Below are 19,141 nucleotides of genomic sequence, written 5' to 3' on the forward strand. Positions count from 1 at the left end.
TTTGGTGGAAGTAGAGTTTAGGCAATGTGTTGAGTACTTATTATACTAGCAGGTAGTACGAAAGTAAGTATGAAAGTGAGGAGAAAAGAAAGAATACCCAAGTGGGCTCATACTTGTACATAGTTTATCAGATATTAAACCGTCGAAGAGAGAACAGCCATCACGGTTAAAAGGTACCCAGGTGCGTAAATTATCCCTTTTAGGTACCTACGCAAGGTGCCTAGGTACTTACTTAGTACTTAGTACTAGTTACAGACGGAATCCTCCTCCTCCTCCTCCTTCCTCCCCGTGACTACGGCCACTAGAACAAATACTATGTAAAACAACGATATTTCCCTTCCCCACAGCCAAGAAAACCTCCCCCCAAAGGAAGAAACTTGAAAAACGGCAATTCCGAATCCGGCTAAATAGCCATGCAGGGCCAAGCAAGGAGGAAATCAATGAATTTGATGATAATTCCCCACATTCGCCGGACCCAGGATTCTGCTTACTACTGACAACGGAATTAGTCTTCCTTAGACCGCAACGTGGGCTCAGGGAGATTGTGGGGGAGAGGCGCAAGAATCGCCTATCAGGTTGCGAGGTGCTGCAGATCGATGTGGTTGGCGACTTCAGGTACGACGCGTGTGATTTGTCTTGGTTTTATCCATTGGGTTGTGGGGGTGGGTTTCTTTTTTTCTTTTTTGGTTTTTGGTTTTTTGAGGTTTTGAGTCATACGGGCATTACTAAGACTTTGGGGTAGTTAGTTAACTGAGGTAGTTAGGTACTGGTGGACTTGTACTGGTTGGGTTTGGATTATGAGTGAATGAGTTTGGTTTTGATTGAATGGTTTTTGGATTTTTGATTGGGCTTATTATATAGCTATTTAGTTGCACATGTGGTGACATGTTCATGTGAGAGACTTTTTCTATTAGATACATGCTTGTCGATGATGTGGTTCTTGTGAACACCCTGTAACTCCGATCCTGCTGCGCTTGCGCTTCCGGCCTGAAATATGTATATGGAAATGAAAAAAAGAGATTCGTTGCTTCGTGACTTCGTAAGTGGAGATTATGCGTATGTTCTGCTGGGGGTAGGTGGTGTCCCCAGGACGCGTAGTGGTAGTGTATAATTGGAATGGCTCGCCGGTTACCCCGAAATGCGAACGGGTATGCACTGCGCAGGTGATTGCCACAGGTGTTTTGTCTTCTCGAGACAGTTGCGGCCTTTCTCTAGGAGACCTTGTTGGTTCTCGTCGGATGGAGAGGGAGCAGGAGCAGATTGGTCGAAGGAGACGGTGAAGGTCACCTGGACGGGCTCCTTGTCCGAAGGGGCGTCCGTAGCAGTACTCTCTTTGGCCTTGGTCTCGGAGTCTTCCTTCTCTTCCTCGGAGGAGTCACTCCGGTAAGAGTCCTTGTCCTGAGCGTCGTCGCGCTTGCTGTCTTCTTCCTCCTCTTCGGACTCGTCATCCTCCAGTTCGAAAGAGTTGATCCGAGTAGTCATGTCCTTCTGTGCCCACTCCATAGAGATAACATGCAGGCGGAAGTGACCGAGACACCGTCTGATATCTGGGTCTGGGGCAGTGGCCTCCCGGGCGAGCTTCTGGCGCGACAGGGTGGTGAGCTTGTAAGGCAGGGATGTCTTGTCGGCAAGAGGGGGCCAGCGCTTGTTCATGGAAGGGTTGTTGGAGGAGAGAGGAGAGGAGGACGCCTGTTTCGGCATAATATCGATGGTAGCTACAGCCATGGTCGGCGGTTGCTCGGTTGTAATATTTTTCTTCTCTTCTTGTGCTTTCTCGTCGGATGGTTTAAGCGATAAGTTGAATGGAGTGAAATTGCTTGCGCGGTGATAGTCAATGCGATAGATTGCGAGGAATATTAAGTACGCTAAATTGGAGCACAATGCGAGTGAAAATCTGGGGGAGAGGGTAAAAGAGAAGAAAGGAAAATGGATTGGGGGGAGGAAAGTCTTAAGAGAGGCCAAGGGGAGAGGGGAATCACCAGAGAGAGAAAGGCCAAGGCATTCCAGAATCCAGACCCAAGAAAACTAGGGTTGCGTAGTACGGGAGACCCCAAAACAGAAACCCGACCTGATGACCATCTGATCTGGCAGATTCTGCAAGCGGACGATCCAGCGAGGCCTAGACTCACTGACCCAACTAAGTCGTCCACCGGGAGACTGCTTCGGGGCTCTTTCCCTCACCAATCCCCCCTGGCCATCGGCCACCAACTAAACCTGGTTCATAATGCATGGAAGTGTTCGAAGATTTAGTCCCTTTTTGCCAGGGCCTTCTACGTCCACCGTAGCCTACCCCATCGTGGTTTCGGTGGTGAGGCGAATTGCTGACCGAGACCAGCGCAGGTTCTGCCAGGAGGAAAAAGGGTTGCGTACTGCGCACTACTGGGCGACTCCACTACAAAAACCAAGTGAACCAGCTGACCAAGGGGTGGGTCCGGCTCCGTCGGCACCATGGAATCTTCCACGCCGGGGGGCAGTTTAGTCTACTCGTCAATGATTATTGATAATCATTTGGTACTTTTTTCTCCCTTTTTTTTTCGGTCGTTGATAATCATGACTGTGCGTTTTCAGTCTCGGTCTTAACCTTCTCAACCGAGTCATGCATTTTTGGCTAAACCACATTACCAACTCAAAGTCGCATCACTTTGTGTTTTCAGTAAAATGAAGGGGAGCCATCGGAAGATCCCAATGCAGGTGGAATGATACTACACCCAGAATCAGCAGGGACTCAATCGAAGAGGAATCGAACGATTTGAGTCAGGGATGCTCACGTGTGCCCATTGGCCGCTTTTTGCGGGGTCAAACTTTCAAGGTTAGCCTCGTTGCTATACAGAGTAGCGCTAGGCGGAAATGGTAATAGTCTAACCCTGATAAGGGTTACGCTAGCAAACCTTGCTAAGACTCTTAATCTCTGACTAAGGCCGAGACTCGTGTGGAGTTGCCCTTCGGTGAGAAACCATTGGAGGAAAATTCACTGAGTCCGGACGCAGTGCGACCTGAGGCATCGGTCTGATTTGACGCCTTTTTTATCGAATAAAGATACAGTTATCTTAAGTCGAAAAGATGGCGTATCTACTCCTACAGTATCCATACTACTCCGTGGGGTGCGTTCTCAAGTACTAGCATACAGTAGTCAGTCCACTTTTCCTTTCTGTTTTCGTTGAATGGGGAATCTGCCTTGGAATGGGCTGTGATGATGTAATACTCGCCCCATCATACAATTGACTCTGACAATACCAATGTGTATGACTTCATGACCCATCATAGAACCGTATATAAGGTTTATATGACAGCTCCATTGCCACAAATCGTCACTGCCCCCCCCAGTTGAAGTCATAATCTACATTTTAGATTTCGAAAGACACTAGGTTCGAAAAAGGTAACTCCGTCTCGCGTGGACAAAGGGCTGGGACGTCCGGGGAACTGGCTGGGACAAAGGGACCCGCTATACGGCGATCTTGATATCATAGAAGAGAGCAGAAGAGCAGGATGGCAGGAGGGCAGGCGATACGATACCATAATTGGAAGCTACAAAGCGAGGGATAAAGAGGGAACGGATGCTCCGAGGTTATCGCTAGCGAACCCGGTTTCTTTTCGATGGAATCGGAGGTCAACATCTCCAGCAGTAAAGACCCTCGTCTCCAGCACAGGACTGATCACAATGGACGTGTAGAATGAGGTCACAATGAAAGTAGCCTTGGCATCAGTACCTCACCACTGTACGTCCATTGTCAGTTCTGGATACACTTCAATGCTCTTCGGTGGACGGTGTTCAGGCCGAAGTCTAGATTTGCAGTGGGACTGAGGGTCCAGTCGTTGTTGTCATGAACGCAACGCTAACATTGGCCGGGTCAGGCTGAGATCATCCAATCCCGATAAAGTTTTCCTGAATCATCATATTTGGGATGTACTGTTACTATTGGAGGTTGAGATGTACGTGCAACATTCAAAGTCACCCAGTCAATCGCTGTTTTACAATCAGCGAGGCATCCCATGTCAATCAACTCGGGGCTATGGACCTTCATACATCCTCCTTACCGTCAGATGTTCTCGTACAGTTCTACACGGCTGTGCGGATCACGGTCGCAGTAGTATTTTTCACCATCACTAGAAAGCCCCCTTCGTTTCTGGTCCAAGCTGGCCCACCGTTGGCTGCCCTGACTACCGCGTTTTCTCCTTGCTTCATCGTGCTTCTCGTTCCATATTATCTTCGTCTCGCAACGCGGCGAACACTATGTGATGCGCCCAGATATGTCGATGAAAGTGTCTGTACAGACGTGGAAGAAGAGGATGAACGAACAGCAGTCGAGTTGAGCGATGTTGATATCAGTAGCGACGACACCGTCATTCACGATATCAATTGGGAGGAAGACGACAGCAATGTCAAAAAATGTGAGAGCCGTGACGTAGTGTTCTTGAACGAGATACCTGGCGAGGCCGGTCGGGATGGAGAAGACGTTGTCAAAGAGGGCCCGTCTGAGGGAAATGAGGAAGCACTACTGGATAGACGTGATATGATGCCGAGTGATGAGATTATTCACGACATTTCCCCAGATGAGGAAGACGCCGGGAACAGCGAAAGGCTCGAGGAAGCCGATATAGAAATTAGTGATGAGATCACTCGCGCTATTGATCTGGATGAGATGGTTGTCGGAGTAGACGCAAAGCTCGAGGAGAACGACATGGTGTCTTGTGGCCAAGCGCCAGACATTACTGATCAGAGCACTGAGGAAGACATTGTACGTGAACTTCCGCCTCCCAAAGTCAGTACCCACCAGACATCGCCCACCCCGGACTTTCCTCCATCTAGCACATTGTCCGGGAAAAGACTTCGCGCGTACTGGGACTCTGCACCCGGAAATGAACTGTACATCTCCAGACAAACAAGAATGTTCGAGTCGTTTCACGCTGCGCTCGAATCGAGGACGCGGCCTCCATGGTCATTCCGATGAGAGAGCAAAGGGGCTTCGAGGGACAGCCTGTCCTGCATCTTGATCCCAGTAAGTTTCGAGAATACAACGTACGTTCCACCAGTCTCGGCAATGCTGCAGTCGCCTCCATATAGTTGCACATGAGTCAAATACAAGATTCTGGGCTGCGTTGTCTCGGGTAATTGCATGGGACGCAGAGAGATGTTCGAGTTTTGAAACTCTGAACCACTGTTGCCCAACCGGATTGATCACAAATGGGATACATAGCGGGCGGGTCACCCGATACGCACGTTTAGCTGGTCTGTGGGTATACATTCACAGTATCAGTTGCGGCGTGCAGGGACGTGCATAGAGCTGCACCAGTGTAAGGGCCACGATACCTGCACCGATGACGGGCGGGCTTAACATCCCGGCAGTGTATAGATGCAGACACATCCAAGGCATAATTCCATCAGCAACGAAGTATCCATTACTCTGTCCGACGGTTAACACCAATACCGCCACCTGTTCACTGGCATGTCGGACAGGTTATGCAGTCCAGTTGAGACGGCTATGAGCTCCCCAGTCCAACCCCTGCAGAGTACAGGCCATCGGCTGGACTAGACCTAGTGTTTCTCCGAATCCGCGGTCTGGTCTGGTCTGCACCTGATGTGGAACTGCTCTGGTGATGACCTGCATACCATTTCCCTGTCTGTGACTGGTTAGTTGCTTGGCATCATGAATCACCTCCAATGATTCCACGTTCATCCCGGGCCTTCCCGGCTATCGTCCGTTCATTATCTCCCGCAGGACATGGATAGGTTACGCTGCACCTGGTTGAGAAAGCTTGAATCGTGTCATGTTGATTGGATGAAAGAGAAAATTTGCGGCAGTGGGAATGAAGAAGCGCCTAACACAGCCCCGATAGTCAAAGGACATCTGGGGACTGTGCAACCACACGATATGCGACGTCTGGAAGTGGCCTCAATCCATGGAAACCGTTGATGTTTAAGATTTACTGGCGAGTAGGACTAAACGGCGGAGATGGGATGCTGTGCCTAGTTACTACATACTGGTAATGTGCTACCGTTGATCTTGAGGTTGAAGTGGGGGGCGGCGTAGGATCAATGATGGTCGCGATGGCGCCATGTGTCTTATCTCAGGACATCCACCCTTTTGGGAGAGTATCCTTCTTACCAGTGATGTACTGTAAGTTACTGGGAGTGTGTGAATATCAACCACGCACGGTCCCCAGTGATCAACGCCTACTGTAGTTCCCGCTCAAGTGACCTTCCGGTGCAAAGTCAATCCGTCGTCGGCGCTGGTCATCTGCCCGTTGGAATGCCTGGACTCTGTGGGTTTGGTGCTCGGAGTAGCCTATAGGATTCGAGGATCTCCCTGGCATCGTCTGGAGCTGGTCGGCCGGGAGAGACTTCTCTGGTCGATCCAAGTATTTCACGTTGGAGTGTATCTGGGTACCAGATGTAACGGTTGTGATGGCGGATAGTTGACCCCTTCGGGATGGGTTCCGATTGTCTCTGATCTTTTGTCTCACACTCCATCCGCCTGTCTTGCATGACGATACTACTCGTTAACTCTATTCTACATTGTTATTCTTGCTTGGAGGTGGCATACCTCCGTTGAGTTTATTCATACGGAGAATTGGCCATGTCAAATCCCGTCGATCGTTGGCCCATGGGGGCTTCTTCGGGGTCAACCCTAATCAGGGAAGTTACTTAGGAATTCCGCTGAAGAGTATGCCCTGGAACTCTTGTATCTCTCGGCCATTTGGTTTACAGATATGACATCGATATCGACCGAGGAAGCTTTGTCCGGTCGTACAAGCCTAATTCTAAATAAATAAACTTATCACACCCCGATGACCCCTTGATAGTGTTCAGCTTTTCTCAGCTTGTGTGTGAGAGTGTCTCCGCCGGCGACTAAGGACGGGATCGACACGGTAGCAGGACGGACTCTTCCACGTCTTTGGAGATCGACCATTCCTAGCCAGCAAATGTAGAGAGAGGCTAACGGTCGTTCCACTACTGATAGGGCCACGTCGGCTTCTGACTGCTATCCTGGTTGCCGTTACTGCGCTTATTATTCTTATTCTGATTTATTCTTCTTTTCCCTTTTTAGCGGTGTTACTATGACCATGAATACCAAAATGACCTCCGAAATCCAGTGGTGAGGATGACAATACCGTACGAAACGGTCGATCATCCATCAGAAGCGAGGAGAAGCGCGTGTCTTGTGATTGGTCCTGAAGTGGAAAGGCGTGAGATTCCATTGAAAATCAGGAAAAAAAAGTCGATCAGTCACGGATCCTCCATTCCGCGCAGATTTAGTAGAGCCGATGATCTCTTCATGTCAATTATTATTTTTGCGCTAGAAATCCTGACTCAGTGAATGGCAAGAGGGAAAGAGCCCGAATAACCAAAAAGAGGGACAGAATTAGATGGTGATTGCTGGACCGAGCATCTCCATCTATTTATCATCATATCATATCACATCATTCAGCCTTTTCCTTAGTATCGTTTACAGTTTCGCTATCTTGGTATTACTTAGTGCTCCGTGCTCTCACTCTTCAGTCTTGTCTGGTTAAGTAGTCAGGCAAGATTTTGTCGAAACTACTATAAATTAGACTCCACGTAGGGGTCCTTGACAGGATATTGAGGATCTCCCGTCACCTATCACTCCGGCTACGAGTACCAGTGAGTCTAAAGTAGATATACTAAAAGAGAAAGCATCACTGACCAATGACTAGTATTTGGCGGATGAGCTGACCTCGTCCTACATCGGGAGGCATCCACCAAGCAAGCCATTCATTCCAGGGACTAGTCTGCAACTAATCAAGCCGATGGTTCAATCGCTGTCATCGTCAGCAGCTCTTATTAGCAAGGACTAAGCTCAGTTTCATTGGCTTCTGCACTTGTCCTCCACGCTATCTGCCTTGTTTAACTGCGACACGATTCTTGTACTATCATTCCATCCAGTACAAGCCACAACCGTCGCTTCAGAAATCCGCCTTTCCCCTCCTGTTTGACTTGCTCCGTGCACTCCTAGCTCATTGAGGGGCCAACGGTCAAAAGAGGGACAGACGAAGAAGAAATAAGGAGGGAGAAAAAAAAGAAAAATTAAAAGAATAATCCCAAGTTTCCTAGAGCGACCTCTCTCCCCCGAAATCACTTCTGGGGAAAGTGATATCACAGCTGGTCAGCTCCATTCGTTCCGGGGGGAGAAGCGGCTCTGTCCGAGGACCAAACCCAAGGATTGCCCCGCGGTGGTTCTGCGATATATTTCCATTTTGCTGACAAAAGTATGGATTACCTTTTGTTTTTCTGTTTTTGACTTTCATTGGAACCCTCTTTTTGCAATTCCAAATCCCATTGTAATCGTGTTTCTACTGGTCCTATTCATTTATCCACGAATAGCTGGACGCATGGATTGATTCATTGCTACCTAAGGTTGATCTACGCAATCGCACCCCATTCTTCGTCCGGGGATTGTTATCATCGCCGAAAGTCTCTTGATTCCCTATCGATATCAGACCCCTTTCGTCCATTGCACTGTCGATCGATCTACTTCAATGCCGATGGTCTGCCATCCTCCTTCTTTATAGTCATCCGAACCGGCTGAGTTCTGTCTGGGGTAGGAGATTGGAAATACAACAACTACTTTGACGATTTCCTCCGGAACCGACTGCGACTGCATTTTGCCGTGAATAAGTCGGAACCGAGCGATCGTGCAGGGATTAGATTTCATGACAGGCGGTGCTCATCCAATCCGCACTAAATTAGTCGTCCGTCCGTACGTCCGCGCTACCCGATCGGCCACATGCTGCTTGTCCAGTATCATCCAGTGGAAGAATAAATCCTCGAGGACGAATACTAGATTAGATTAGGTAACGACTGGGGAAGTGATTGGGAAGTAAGTCCGCTCCTCTCGTCTTTCTCGTTTCCCTTCTGAGCTAGAGGGGGCGCGTCATACGTGTTCTATCGGGGTCGCATTTCTATTCTTGTCGGACCTCGGACCTCGAGTCGTTTCCCTGGGATTTGATTGATCTTGTCGACCGCATCCTTGCTGGCCGTCGTTGTTGTTGTGGGTTGATTTTCAACCGTCAGAGCACGACGAGAAGCTTAGGGTAGGATTTCGACGGGGTGGAGGGTAGTAGTTTGTTTGACTTGAGAAGCGAAACGATCGTCGTCAATGCGCCCGCGGTGAATCGTGACCCAAGTGGTGCACGGCCAATCAGGGAGGGTGTGGCGCCGCCTCCCGCCTTGAGCTGTGATCCTATCGTTCAACTACCCTTCGTGTCCCGACCCCCTCCTTCGACTCTCTCAACTAACCTTACCCTTTTCTTTTTTCCCTCCCTCTTTCATCATCTGCTGTGGTTTTAATTTTATTTTTCTTTTCATTTCCTGGGGTGGCCCCCTTTCCTTTCCCAGTCCCAACTCCAACTTTGGTCTCCACCCAACTGCTGGTCCTGGTTTGTCTCCCCTTTCACTCTAACCCCAATAAACCCATCGGTTCTGCTGCCTGCAACCGACACACAGACACCAGTCCCGTTGGTCACACATAACCCCAGTCTGGTGTACCCACTGATCGGTTCCCTCAGCGTGAATCATCGTCAAGTGTTCTCTGCTGAACCCCTCCTTGAAGCCGATTGCTCTTCAAACGGGGTGACTGTGCTTTCTGCAGGAAAGGAACCTTGGGAAAGGGAACCCCCGTCCGGTTCGCCCCTCTCTCTCCATTGCCTTTTCCCACCCACACCCCTCCAAATAGAAAAACACACGTCACAGCCGCAAGGTGTGGCGGTGTCTCCCCCCCCGTCCCTGGTCACCTCCACCCGTCAAGCCACACATCACTTGTCATCTGCCCTCGCCTCTATTGTTTCCTCGGCGTGTCTCACCGCCCTATCAACCCATTGCTAGTTCTGTCAAAGCTCGCGCGGTACTGATTTGCTCTGAACCTTCCCGCTGATCCGCTTCCTGCCACCTTCCAGTCCAACCACCCACTGCATGCGAGATCGTGGTCTGCGTTCATTGTTCCGAGGATCACTTGCATCGTCACAGCTCCTCTGCTGTCTTGTCTCGCTGCAGCAGCCCACCACCCAGTCGTCATCTCACCCGTTTTGGTGTTGACACCTTTCGCGTTCCCCTTGACGCGCCTTGCGGCCTTGCGACGGCTCTTCAACCTCGTTCCGTCCTCCTTGGCCCGCCATGTATGGCACCTCTCATTCCTCCGTTTCCGCTCCCATGAATGGGATCGGAGGCGACCTGGTCGATGGTTCGGGAACTATTAATCCCGCTGCTTTGAATACCAACAACGGTATGTGGTCCCTTTGCTTTCTTCTTTCTGCTTAGCGGTTTCTTTTACTCCCCTCACCTTGCCTCGTTCGCGTTCCGCCTTTTCCCCTCCCACGTTAGTTCTTTTCCCACTGGCTTTTATCCCGCCATCGCGCTGGATTATTTTTGTTCAGACATTACCCATGTTGGATCGCTTATCGCGGTTGATTACATTGGGGTACGGCCGCCGCCGTTCATGGAGGTCATGACGATTTTTTACTTATCTATGTGTTTGTCCATCGCGACAACCTCCAAACTGACGGCGTTTTGCTAGTCGCAGTTATTCTACCCACCCCTTCATTTGGTACGAGCGCAGCCACCGCTCCTCGCGGGATCAAGCGGAGTCGGACTCCAGATCAGCGCGGATTGTCCCGCGCTGATGGAGATCATGACGACGGTATGTGCGCGTCGCGAGGTCCCATAAGGCTTGGTTAGACGCCGTGTGAGGCACTCTGGAGCCGCTTCGTCTCATTCAACCACTACTTATTGTTTTATTTGATTTGACTCGTGCACGCTTTCCCCTATGCTATTTATGCTGAGTTCCATGAAGGCTAACGTGCGGTCCATGTGACCGTTTTCCAGCAGGAGCAGACGAACATGGCCGTCGAAAGCGCGGGCGCCCTCCAAAGACGCCGCGTCCCTCTGCCACGGCTATTGGCGATCAAGCGACTAATGTTCATATGCAAACCCCGCGAATGCAAACACAGCCCCTCCCTCACCAGGCGGGTGTATCACCTCCGCAAGCATCACCTCCGGACAAGACCACCCCGACCAAGTCTACTCTGGTCAAAGCGCTCCCGACTGTCCGAGATCACACGACGGACCAACTGAACGAGGAGGGCGACGAGTACATCCCAAAGGAATTCGATGAGGCTGGCGAGAAGAAGGTCGATACCATGGGTTATCTTACAGGCGAACGGGAGTACAAATGTCGTACGTTCCGTGTGCCTCACCGTGGAACGAAGCTTTTCATGTTAGCAACCGAATGCGCACGTGTACTTGGGTACCGCGACTCATATCTGTTGTTCAACAAAAACCGATCTCTGCACAAGATTATCGCCACCCAGATCGAAAAAGATGATTTGATTCAGCAAGATATCCTTCCCTATTCTTACCGGTCCCGTCAAATTGCCATTGTGACCGCAAGGTCAATGTTCCGTCAGTTTGGCAGTCGAGTGATCGTGAACGGACGGCGAGTGCGTGATGATTATTGGGAGGGCAAGGCCCGGAAACAGGGTTTCACGGAGGACGATCTAGCGGGCGAGAAACGCCCCGGGGGGGCCAAAGCTCGCGATGCAGCCGCGGCGGAAGCGGCGAGTGCTGCCAGCCTCCTACCAGCTCTAGCCCATGGCGATGTCATCTATAGCAATGCGCTTGAAGCTATGCCCAACAGCTTACCTGTGGGTCCACCGTCGTCCGTTTCTCTCGCGCCGCTGCCGATGATCCATATGGCCACCACTACGGACGATCCACGACTGAGAGAGTACAACAGTATGCCTCGGGCCCGCCAGGAGTTGACGGGTCAGCCGTATCAAGACCGGACACAACCCAGTACTGCAGCAGAGATCCTGAACCAGGCCTCTCACACTGCCGACTTCAATAAGATTCTGAGTTCCCAGCGCAGCTATCGCCAGAAAGGCTTGGAGGATTTCTATTCCAAGCAACGTGAGATCCCAGCGTCCGCGGCTCAGTCGCAACCCGGGCAGCTCGATTCGGCTCCATCGGCATCTCAGCCCTTGCAGTCTCCTCAGATCGCGTCGGCTCCGATGATGAACACGACCCAGCCGCAGCAGGCCATGCTCCCCCATCAAACACCGATGATACCCGGTCAGCCGGGCTTGCAGCAGGCGGTGGCCCACCAGCAACCCCCTGTGGGACAATCACCCGCCCGGACGGGGCCTGCAGTTCGCCCTGACCTGATGCATCAGCGATCGAACCCCTCTCTATCTGCAGGTACTCCGCAGCCTCCAGGCCCGTACGGTTACCCGTCACAACCGCAGCAGATGTGGGGTCAACCCCCGCCCCAACCGCAACCGTCGCCCTTGTCCGCCGCGGGTCCGCAGGCTGTGGGAATGCCACAGTATGCCTCCCAGCTACATGCACAGCAACAACACTCGCCCTCACCTCTCGCGCAACATCCGTCGCAGTCTCCACGGAACCAACCCCGTCCGTCTGTGCCACAAATGCCGCAGTCTTTCCCATTACATCATCCGCAGGCACCTCAACAACAGCAGATGGCGTCCATGGGCTTTCCAGGCGGCACTGCGGCCCCATATGCTGCAATGACAGCTGCAAGAGGCATGTACCCTTCGACACAGGGGCCTGGTGGTCAGCAGTTTATGGCAGGAGCACCCCAGCAGCCAGGTCTCGCCATGGGAATGAGCGCGGGAGGTGCCATGCCTGGCTGGGCCCCAACACCTGGCGGACCCATGCAACCAGGACATCCGCAACCAGGTCAATCCGGAGCTCCACTTGGATGGTCCGGTTACTAAAAGCCTACGAACTGAGAAAGTCATGGCCGGCGTTGACCAGAATTTTGGCGTTCATGGGACTAAGAGGCGTTGGGAGGATGTTGTAACCTTGGTGTATCGAACACTGTCAATGTCCCCTTTTCCCTTTCTGCTCGTTTTGCCGTTCCTCCCTTTCTAGCACCTTGTTATGCCGCTTCCTGCTATACACTATCCTTACTCAAGGATAACAGCTAATGATAATCTGTGCATTTTCTTTCTATACCCTCTGCTATACCCGATGATGTTGTGATTTCGTTTCTATGTTCTCTTCCCTTGATTCCATGGGGATTACACGTTATGAGTATGGAAGTTGTGCATTTTCTGTATGTCAATGATAGAAGGCCGGTCAGATAGGACGGTGGCGATCTTCTTTTCTCATCATATTTCGTTTGGTCTAGGCGGGCGTTTGCAGTCTACTGGTCTTCTCAGTCATTACTTTGCCGAGCATTTTATGATTGTCCTCACTCTACTCAGCTCTTCATGTGTTCATGTTGGACATTGAACTCTGCGCCCTGTGGATGCTGGTTGCGTATGTTGATGTTTTCAATGTTTGTGTTTATAGTATGCAGATTGCACGCAGGTTCATGCTCTGGGGCTTCTAATTTGAATACATTTTCCCCATTTGTCTATGATTGTTCCTTTTCGGTAAGTTGATTGAACAGCCTGGAGGTACTCCGTTGCAAGGACTACACGCGTGCGCCTATGTCAATGATTTTTTTTCCGGTCGGATATTTTGCCTCAATGGTTGGTGCTCTTGCCATCTTCTCTCTTGCATCTTGGTGGAATTTTATTTCATTCCAGTAGTTAAGATTGAATTTACGATATCCTATGTCACGTCGATAAGCACACGCAGTCAATCATAATCTACGTATACACTCTTTTGCGCAGCAAGACATAGCAAGAACATTATTTTATAGATACACACATTCCAATCACCCAGACAGTATATTGGCATCGCGATCCTGGCTTATACAGAAACAGTAACCAAGGGCGTTGTCACAGGGACTGCGGTAGAGGGGCACACGCACGAGTCGACAGACGTCACAGGCGGCGCGGTACAGTGCGCACTAGCAGTCCACGAAACCGAGGTCGTGGTCGGGGTCTCAGGGACGGTCTCGGCGCGCACGAGAACAGGTATGACAGCACCAGTGTTAAGCTTAAAGGTACGATGCTTGACCACACGAAGGATCGAGCTAATTTCGCCCGAGTGGCTCGTAATCGAGACGAAGAGGCCGGAGTTGTCGGCTTGGAAGATCGAGTCTAGGCAGATTCACTGCGGAGGTCCTGCGCGGCGCTGGTTTCGGCTGTTACGCCGTTCCAGAGCTCGTCTTTCTCTGTGAAGCCGCGTTCGATGGGCCATGTGGGGAATAGGTCGTGGATGTATGTGCGGTTGCGACGTTGATCGCATGTGTGGATGCTGATTCCTTCCCGGAGATACTCTTTGATCAGAGGGCGGAAGGGCGTGCTTCCGTGTGGGAGACGGAGGCCAGAGAAGGTGATATTTGCTGTGCGAAGGGTGCGTGTTAGGGGGCTGACGAAGTAGCTGTCCGGTGGGTGAATGTGTTGCGTGTCTAGCTCCTTTTGCCAGAAATCGTGGGCGATTTGGGCCTGCTCGACGCCGGCGTCTGTGAGCTCGGCATCGCGCCAGGTGGCAGTGCCGTTTCCGTCCAGGAGGGACCAGTAGCACTGGTTGATGTTAGCAAGATGGTGATTTAGCATGGTCATCAGGTGACTTTTGGTACTCACGTTCCAGGCAGGCGTGCCGTAGTATGATTCAGCTGCGTTGTGCCAACCTTCGCCGTGGCGGCCTAGGAATAAGATCTTGTAATTGACATTGGGAGGTGATCGACGGTTCAATTCGACTACTTGGTGGTAGAACCGCTCCCACTGGGTACGGTGGTTGTTCTTATCGCCATGTCCTTTGTCGGTTGGGTATGTGCGATTGATCAGGCCGAAGTTGGTGGTTGTCTGATTCGTAGTTAGCGATGACGGAGGTGAAAGGGAAAGTAAGCTAGGCACTGACGAAGTCAAAGGTGGATGGATCGGTTGTCGCCTCATCCTGCAAGAAATATCCAGGTACTGTGGTATAGTTGACATACGAGGCTTCCGCAAAGGCAGCCAGGCCCAGCGCTACTGAAGTAAAGCCCGAGATCTTCATGATGGAGGCACAATGCTGGCGGAGGTCGTGGACTCAAGAAACACCGATCGGCGGCCTCCATTATATAGCATTGTTTCCGTCCGGTGCCTGCGTGGCTGGCATCATGATGATATAGTGTAATCGCGATTTGTTGCCTACCAGACCAGCACGTGCGAGCTAACGGCCCTCGAGACCCATCGACTTAATATCGCTCGACTTGCCAATTGGTAACATCATGGCACAGCTTCCTCCGTTCTCGGAGCGAATACCCAGGCAAAGAGAGAAAGCGAAGTAGAAAATAAAATAAGCCAGTGGTGCAGCACATGTGTCCAATCGAGAGCTCCGACGATGCTGCAATGGCAATCGTCATCCATAGAATCAGTATTAGTAGTAATTACAGGGGGGGTTATTAAATACGTGACACGAAGAAATCAAGCCTCCAAATATATATGTCAAAAAAAAAAAAAAAGTCCAACCGCTTCCAAATACATATGCAAAATCCAACAGCATCCAAAAATATTTCCAACCCAGTACTAATTCACAGCCGAACCAAAAAAAACAAGCCAATGGCAGACGCCGAAGAAACACACCAACACGAATGCTCTGGGAATCAAACAGACAAGACCTGGGATATGAGGGAGTCCCATGGTGTAACAGCAGACAATGCGACAGGGAAAGACAGAGATAGAATTGCATACAGAGTAATGGCACAAATCACCACCGAGAGACCGTGTGTAAGCCCCCATACATGAAATCAAACGCCGAATTATTTTACTTCCCTCTTTTTTTTTTTTTTTTTCTAATTTGCATTCCAATCGCTCGGCGTTTGATTGTTGAATGTATACGCCTTGGGTTTCTGCGGCAGTTGCTGCGCAACAAACCGATGGGCTTCCTGCTGCTCGGGGAATTCGTGAATATAGAACTCCGTCTGCTTCGCATCACCATGGAATGACCCTGTCGATGTATGCATATCGGCATCCGTGGTATACATTAAGGGCGGTGACCCAGCAGCGGAGAGGTTATCAGCAGGTTGTCCATACGACAGAGATGGAACATCCGCCTGGGTGATTGGGACACGGCTCTGAAAGGCTGCCTCTGGTGAAGGCATCGAGTTGGCGCCTGTCCAACTCCTGCCCGTCAAAGGGGCTCCTTCACAAGTGACATAATCAGGAAACGAAGTATAATGGGCAGGCGCGGACATTGGCGGAGCAACACTGTGGTATTGGTAGGTGGAAAGCATATCCATGGCCAGAGGTGTAGCGGGAGGAGAGGCAATGTTGATTTGCATGGGCTGTGTTGTGGGGAACAATTGGCTGGTGGGTTGGGCAGACAGACAGTAACCGCCATCACTAGGGGTATTTGGAAGGAAGTGATGCAGGTCATCCGGTGTCAGGGGTGTTGGTGGCGCCAGCCCGCCCGTGGTGACAGCGGGCGACAGCATCGATGACATCTCTGGCTTGGAAGTACTCAAGGTCCCGGCTTCGGCAAATGAAGACAGATTCAGAGGCGAACGCTGAGCTGCAGATGCTTTCCGAACACCTGCGTAACGTGTGTTGAGACATTGCGCTGACTTCGACTGTCTCACACCAGGTGCAGAGCCATAACTTGGTAGTCTTGTGGTCGGTGACATAGATGACGATCCTGCCAACATGGACGACGACCTCGAAGTACCGATAGCAGCAGGCCGCGGCCGCTTTCTCCGGGCCGCAAGATCAAGTTCCTTGCCAGCTTCTTTCCATGAAGACCGGTCTGTTCTGATCGGAAGTCCCGCCGCATGAATCCCGATGCCTTCAAGGGAGTCGGCGAGATCATCAGATGATCCTCGCCTTGGCAATGAGCTCTCCGGGTGCAGGGTATATTGAGCTGCACTATAAGTTTCAGCATCGCTGGATGAATGATAGCTAGGGAAGGATTTTGTCCCTTGCACCTGGCTGGACCACTCCTCATTCTGTGAAGAGTGGAACTGCAGCGTGTCATTTTGTTGTGCATTTTGATGAGGGCCGTCTAGTTGCGGGACAGTCAGCGACTCGGCGGCAGAGTAGCCAAGATGCTCTTGGGGGCTCTGAGATGCAGTCCACGACATCGCAGTCTCCTTTGTGTTTTCCCACTCGGAAAACGGAGTTGTGGAATTGCTCTGAGCAGCCTGGTTATCATCATGGTTGTTAATGCCTGAGTATGTTGTCGTCGGAGACACCGAGCCCTCATGTATGGTAGCAGGTTGACCCTGTTCATCAGGACTATAATGTTCTCGAGCAGCAACAGCGGCATTCAACGCTCGTTGCAATGAAGCAAAGGTTGCTTCCCGAGCCGACTCGCTCTTTGTTTTCTGATGCTTCGATCGTGAGTTGGAAGCAGATGTCTTGGTACGGTCATCAGACATGGTTTGATCGGATGATTGCTTCGGGGTATCCTTGTCTGTCTCTTCTTTGTTATCTGGGTTCGATTCGGACTTTTCGGCATTTTCTGTCTTGATCCGTGCAGCCTCCTCAGCCTCTGTCTTCGCCTTCTGCATCCTTTCGAACTCTTCCTGTCGCTTCTGCTGCTTGGCCTTTGCGCGTCTATTTTGGAACCAGTTCTGTAAGAAGCATTAGCTTAGGTTAAGAGGCGCTAAATGTAGAGTGGGGAATCACTAACAGCAACCCGAGGAAGGCTAAGGTTCGTTTGAGCGGCCAATTGACGCTTCACATTGCTGCTGGGTTTCGGGTGAGCCTGGAACTGGGCCTCTAGGGTCTCGACTTGTTCCTTAGTCAACCGTGGACGAGACAAGTTCTCTGCATATTCCTCGTAGTCCATAATGGGCTGATGGTAGAAGTCGATCATGTCAAAAGGTGGGTGGGGATAGATGTAGCCGTCCATTGGGTGCATCATGGACGGGTGTGCCATTGTCGGATCATAGCCAATGGGCTGTTCCATGGGGACCGCAGCATGACCAGCATACGCGTATGGATGGTGGAGATAATTCATGGTTGCGGTGGTAGGCGTGTGAGGGTAATAGGAGGAGGGAGAGAGGGTGAGGGAAGGGTATATTAAGACCGGACCTGTTACTGCACAAGATAGCGGCAACTCTCGATAGGTAACGGTTCTAGATCATTGAACAATTGGATCACAAGAGGAAGTATGAGTGGTTGGATTAAGAATGACTTCTTTGATGGGGAGGAGAGATAAGCTCTTTTATAAAAGGATGAAAGGAAGGGTTGGGTGGAATGAGAGATTGACAGGTTGTTGCTGGGTATAGTTGCGGTGGTATACAACACAGCAGCAGACCGGATGGATTAAGACAGAGAGGGAGAGGATTAATGAATGTACTGAGTCGGACAGCGGTACTAATAAGCAGATATCAGAATAGGGAAAGGGAAGGAACGACTAAGCAGATCGAGAATGAAAGCAAGAAATAGTAAAAAAAGAAAATATAGAAAAGAGGGGACAAAAGAGGAAAAGGAGAGAATGAGGAAAGAAAGTAGAGAGTCTGAGTGAGAGAAAGACTGAAAAAGACAAAAAGGGCTCAAAAAATTAGAAAATCGAAAATCGAAAATCGAAAATCAAAAAAGAAAAAGGAAAAAAAGAAAAAGAAGAGAAAAAAAAATCCAAGAGGATGACACCAGTCACTGGGGACTGAGGAATTGGGGGGGTGGAAAGGGAAAGGGAAGTGGTGTGGATATCGGCGGATGGAGAGATTGGCAGCGGCTGCTGGGAAAAGCAAAAGGTGTGGAGGGCCCAATTGTGATTGGAAGATCACCGAGCGGGACCTGAGAGAGGTTTCGAAGCGGTTTGGTATCAATGCCGTATTTACCGTCAGCTTGGGTGACCGGGGGGAATCAGCGCTTCAGCCGTCCTCGCAGCTTCCCGATTTTAGCTTAATTGTTCTGGGCTATTCCTAGGTATGCACGATAAACCCAATCGCTTTGGATTAGTAAACCCAGTGCTAAGATAGAATTAAAAAAAAAAAAGAAAAAATTCAAATGAAGAATAACCAAAAAAGAAGAGGAAGTTCACGGATTTCTCTCTGCAGACAATTCGTCTAGATGAAATGACATACTTCCCCCTGAACTTATTATTATTATCGTCTACCTTATCTGGGAACGCATCCATGGTAGCGATCTTAGGTACCCTCCCACAGTGGTAGAGTTGGTTGGTTACCACTGTATGGGAGTACGGACAGTATCAGGTACGGTACCAAACCGAAAGGCACCGACCACCAAAATAATGGCCGAAAGTGGGTTTGTGGTGGTGCCGCTTCGC

The 19,141-nt window shown here is 50.6% G+C and overlaps 6 protein-coding genes across 6 annotated transcripts; 2 read left to right on the forward strand and 4 right to left on the reverse strand.

Moving 5' to 3' along the window:
- Positions 1-1,128: 1,128 nt before the first annotated feature.
- ANOM_011348 (uncharacterized protein) lies at positions 1,129-1,725 on the reverse strand (the record flags this gene model as incomplete). Its single annotated transcript, XM_015556604.1, has 1 exon — positions 1,129-1,725. One exon carries the CDS (start codon positions 1,723-1,725, stop codon positions 1,129-1,131), a length of 597 nt encoding a protein of 198 aa, XP_015401961.1.
- Positions 1,726-4,010: 2,285 nt separating this feature from the next.
- On the forward strand, positions 4,011-4,949 carry ANOM_011349 (uncharacterized protein; the record flags this gene model as incomplete). Its single annotated transcript, XM_015556605.1, has 1 exon — positions 4,011-4,949. The coding sequence occupies one exon, from the start codon at positions 4,011-4,013 to the stop codon at positions 4,947-4,949; it is 939 nt and encodes a 312-aa protein (XP_015401962.1).
- Positions 4,950-6,165: 1,216 nt separating this feature from the next.
- ANOM_011350 (uncharacterized protein) lies at positions 6,166-6,561 on the reverse strand (the record flags this gene model as incomplete). Its single annotated transcript, XM_015556606.1, has 2 exons — positions 6,166-6,473; positions 6,543-6,561. The coding sequence occupies 2 exons, from the start codon at positions 6,559-6,561 to the stop codon at positions 6,166-6,168; spliced, it is 327 nt and encodes a 108-aa protein (XP_015401964.1).
- A 3,568-nt stretch (positions 6,562-10,129) lies between these two features.
- ANOM_011351 (putative nuclear localization protein) lies at positions 10,130-12,747 on the forward strand (the record flags this gene model as incomplete). Its single annotated transcript, XM_015556607.1, has 3 exons — positions 10,130-10,238; positions 10,530-10,652; positions 10,838-12,747. The coding sequence occupies 3 exons, from the start codon at positions 10,130-10,132 to the stop codon at positions 12,745-12,747; spliced, it is 2,142 nt and encodes a 713-aa protein (XP_015401963.1).
- A 1,278-nt stretch (positions 12,748-14,025) lies between these two features.
- On the reverse strand, positions 14,026-14,923 carry ANOM_011352 (phosphoglycerate mutase family protein; the record flags this gene model as incomplete). Its single annotated transcript, XM_015556608.1, has 3 exons — positions 14,026-14,451; positions 14,512-14,733; positions 14,789-14,923. The coding sequence occupies 3 exons, from the start codon at positions 14,921-14,923 to the stop codon at positions 14,026-14,028; spliced, it is 783 nt and encodes a 260-aa protein (XP_015401965.1).
- Positions 14,924-15,701: 778 nt separating this feature from the next.
- ANOM_011353 (putative homeobox transcription factor) lies at positions 15,702-17,914 on the reverse strand (the record flags this gene model as incomplete). Its single annotated transcript, XM_015556609.1, has 2 exons — positions 17,537-17,914; positions 15,702-17,477 (listed from the first exon to the last, which is right to left on the reverse strand). Exons 1-2 carry the CDS (start codon positions 17,864-17,866, stop codon positions 15,702-15,704), a joined length of 2,106 nt encoding a protein of 701 aa, XP_015401960.1. The 5' UTR covers positions 17,867-17,914.
- Positions 17,915-19,141: the final 1,227 nt, after the last annotated feature.

This window comes from Aspergillus nomiae (assembly GCF_001204775.2).
Source record: "Aspergillus nomiae NRRL 13137 chromosome Unknown contig00504, whole genome shotgun sequence".
NCBI lineage: Eukaryota > Fungi > Ascomycota > Eurotiomycetes > Eurotiales > Aspergillaceae > Aspergillus > Aspergillus nomiae.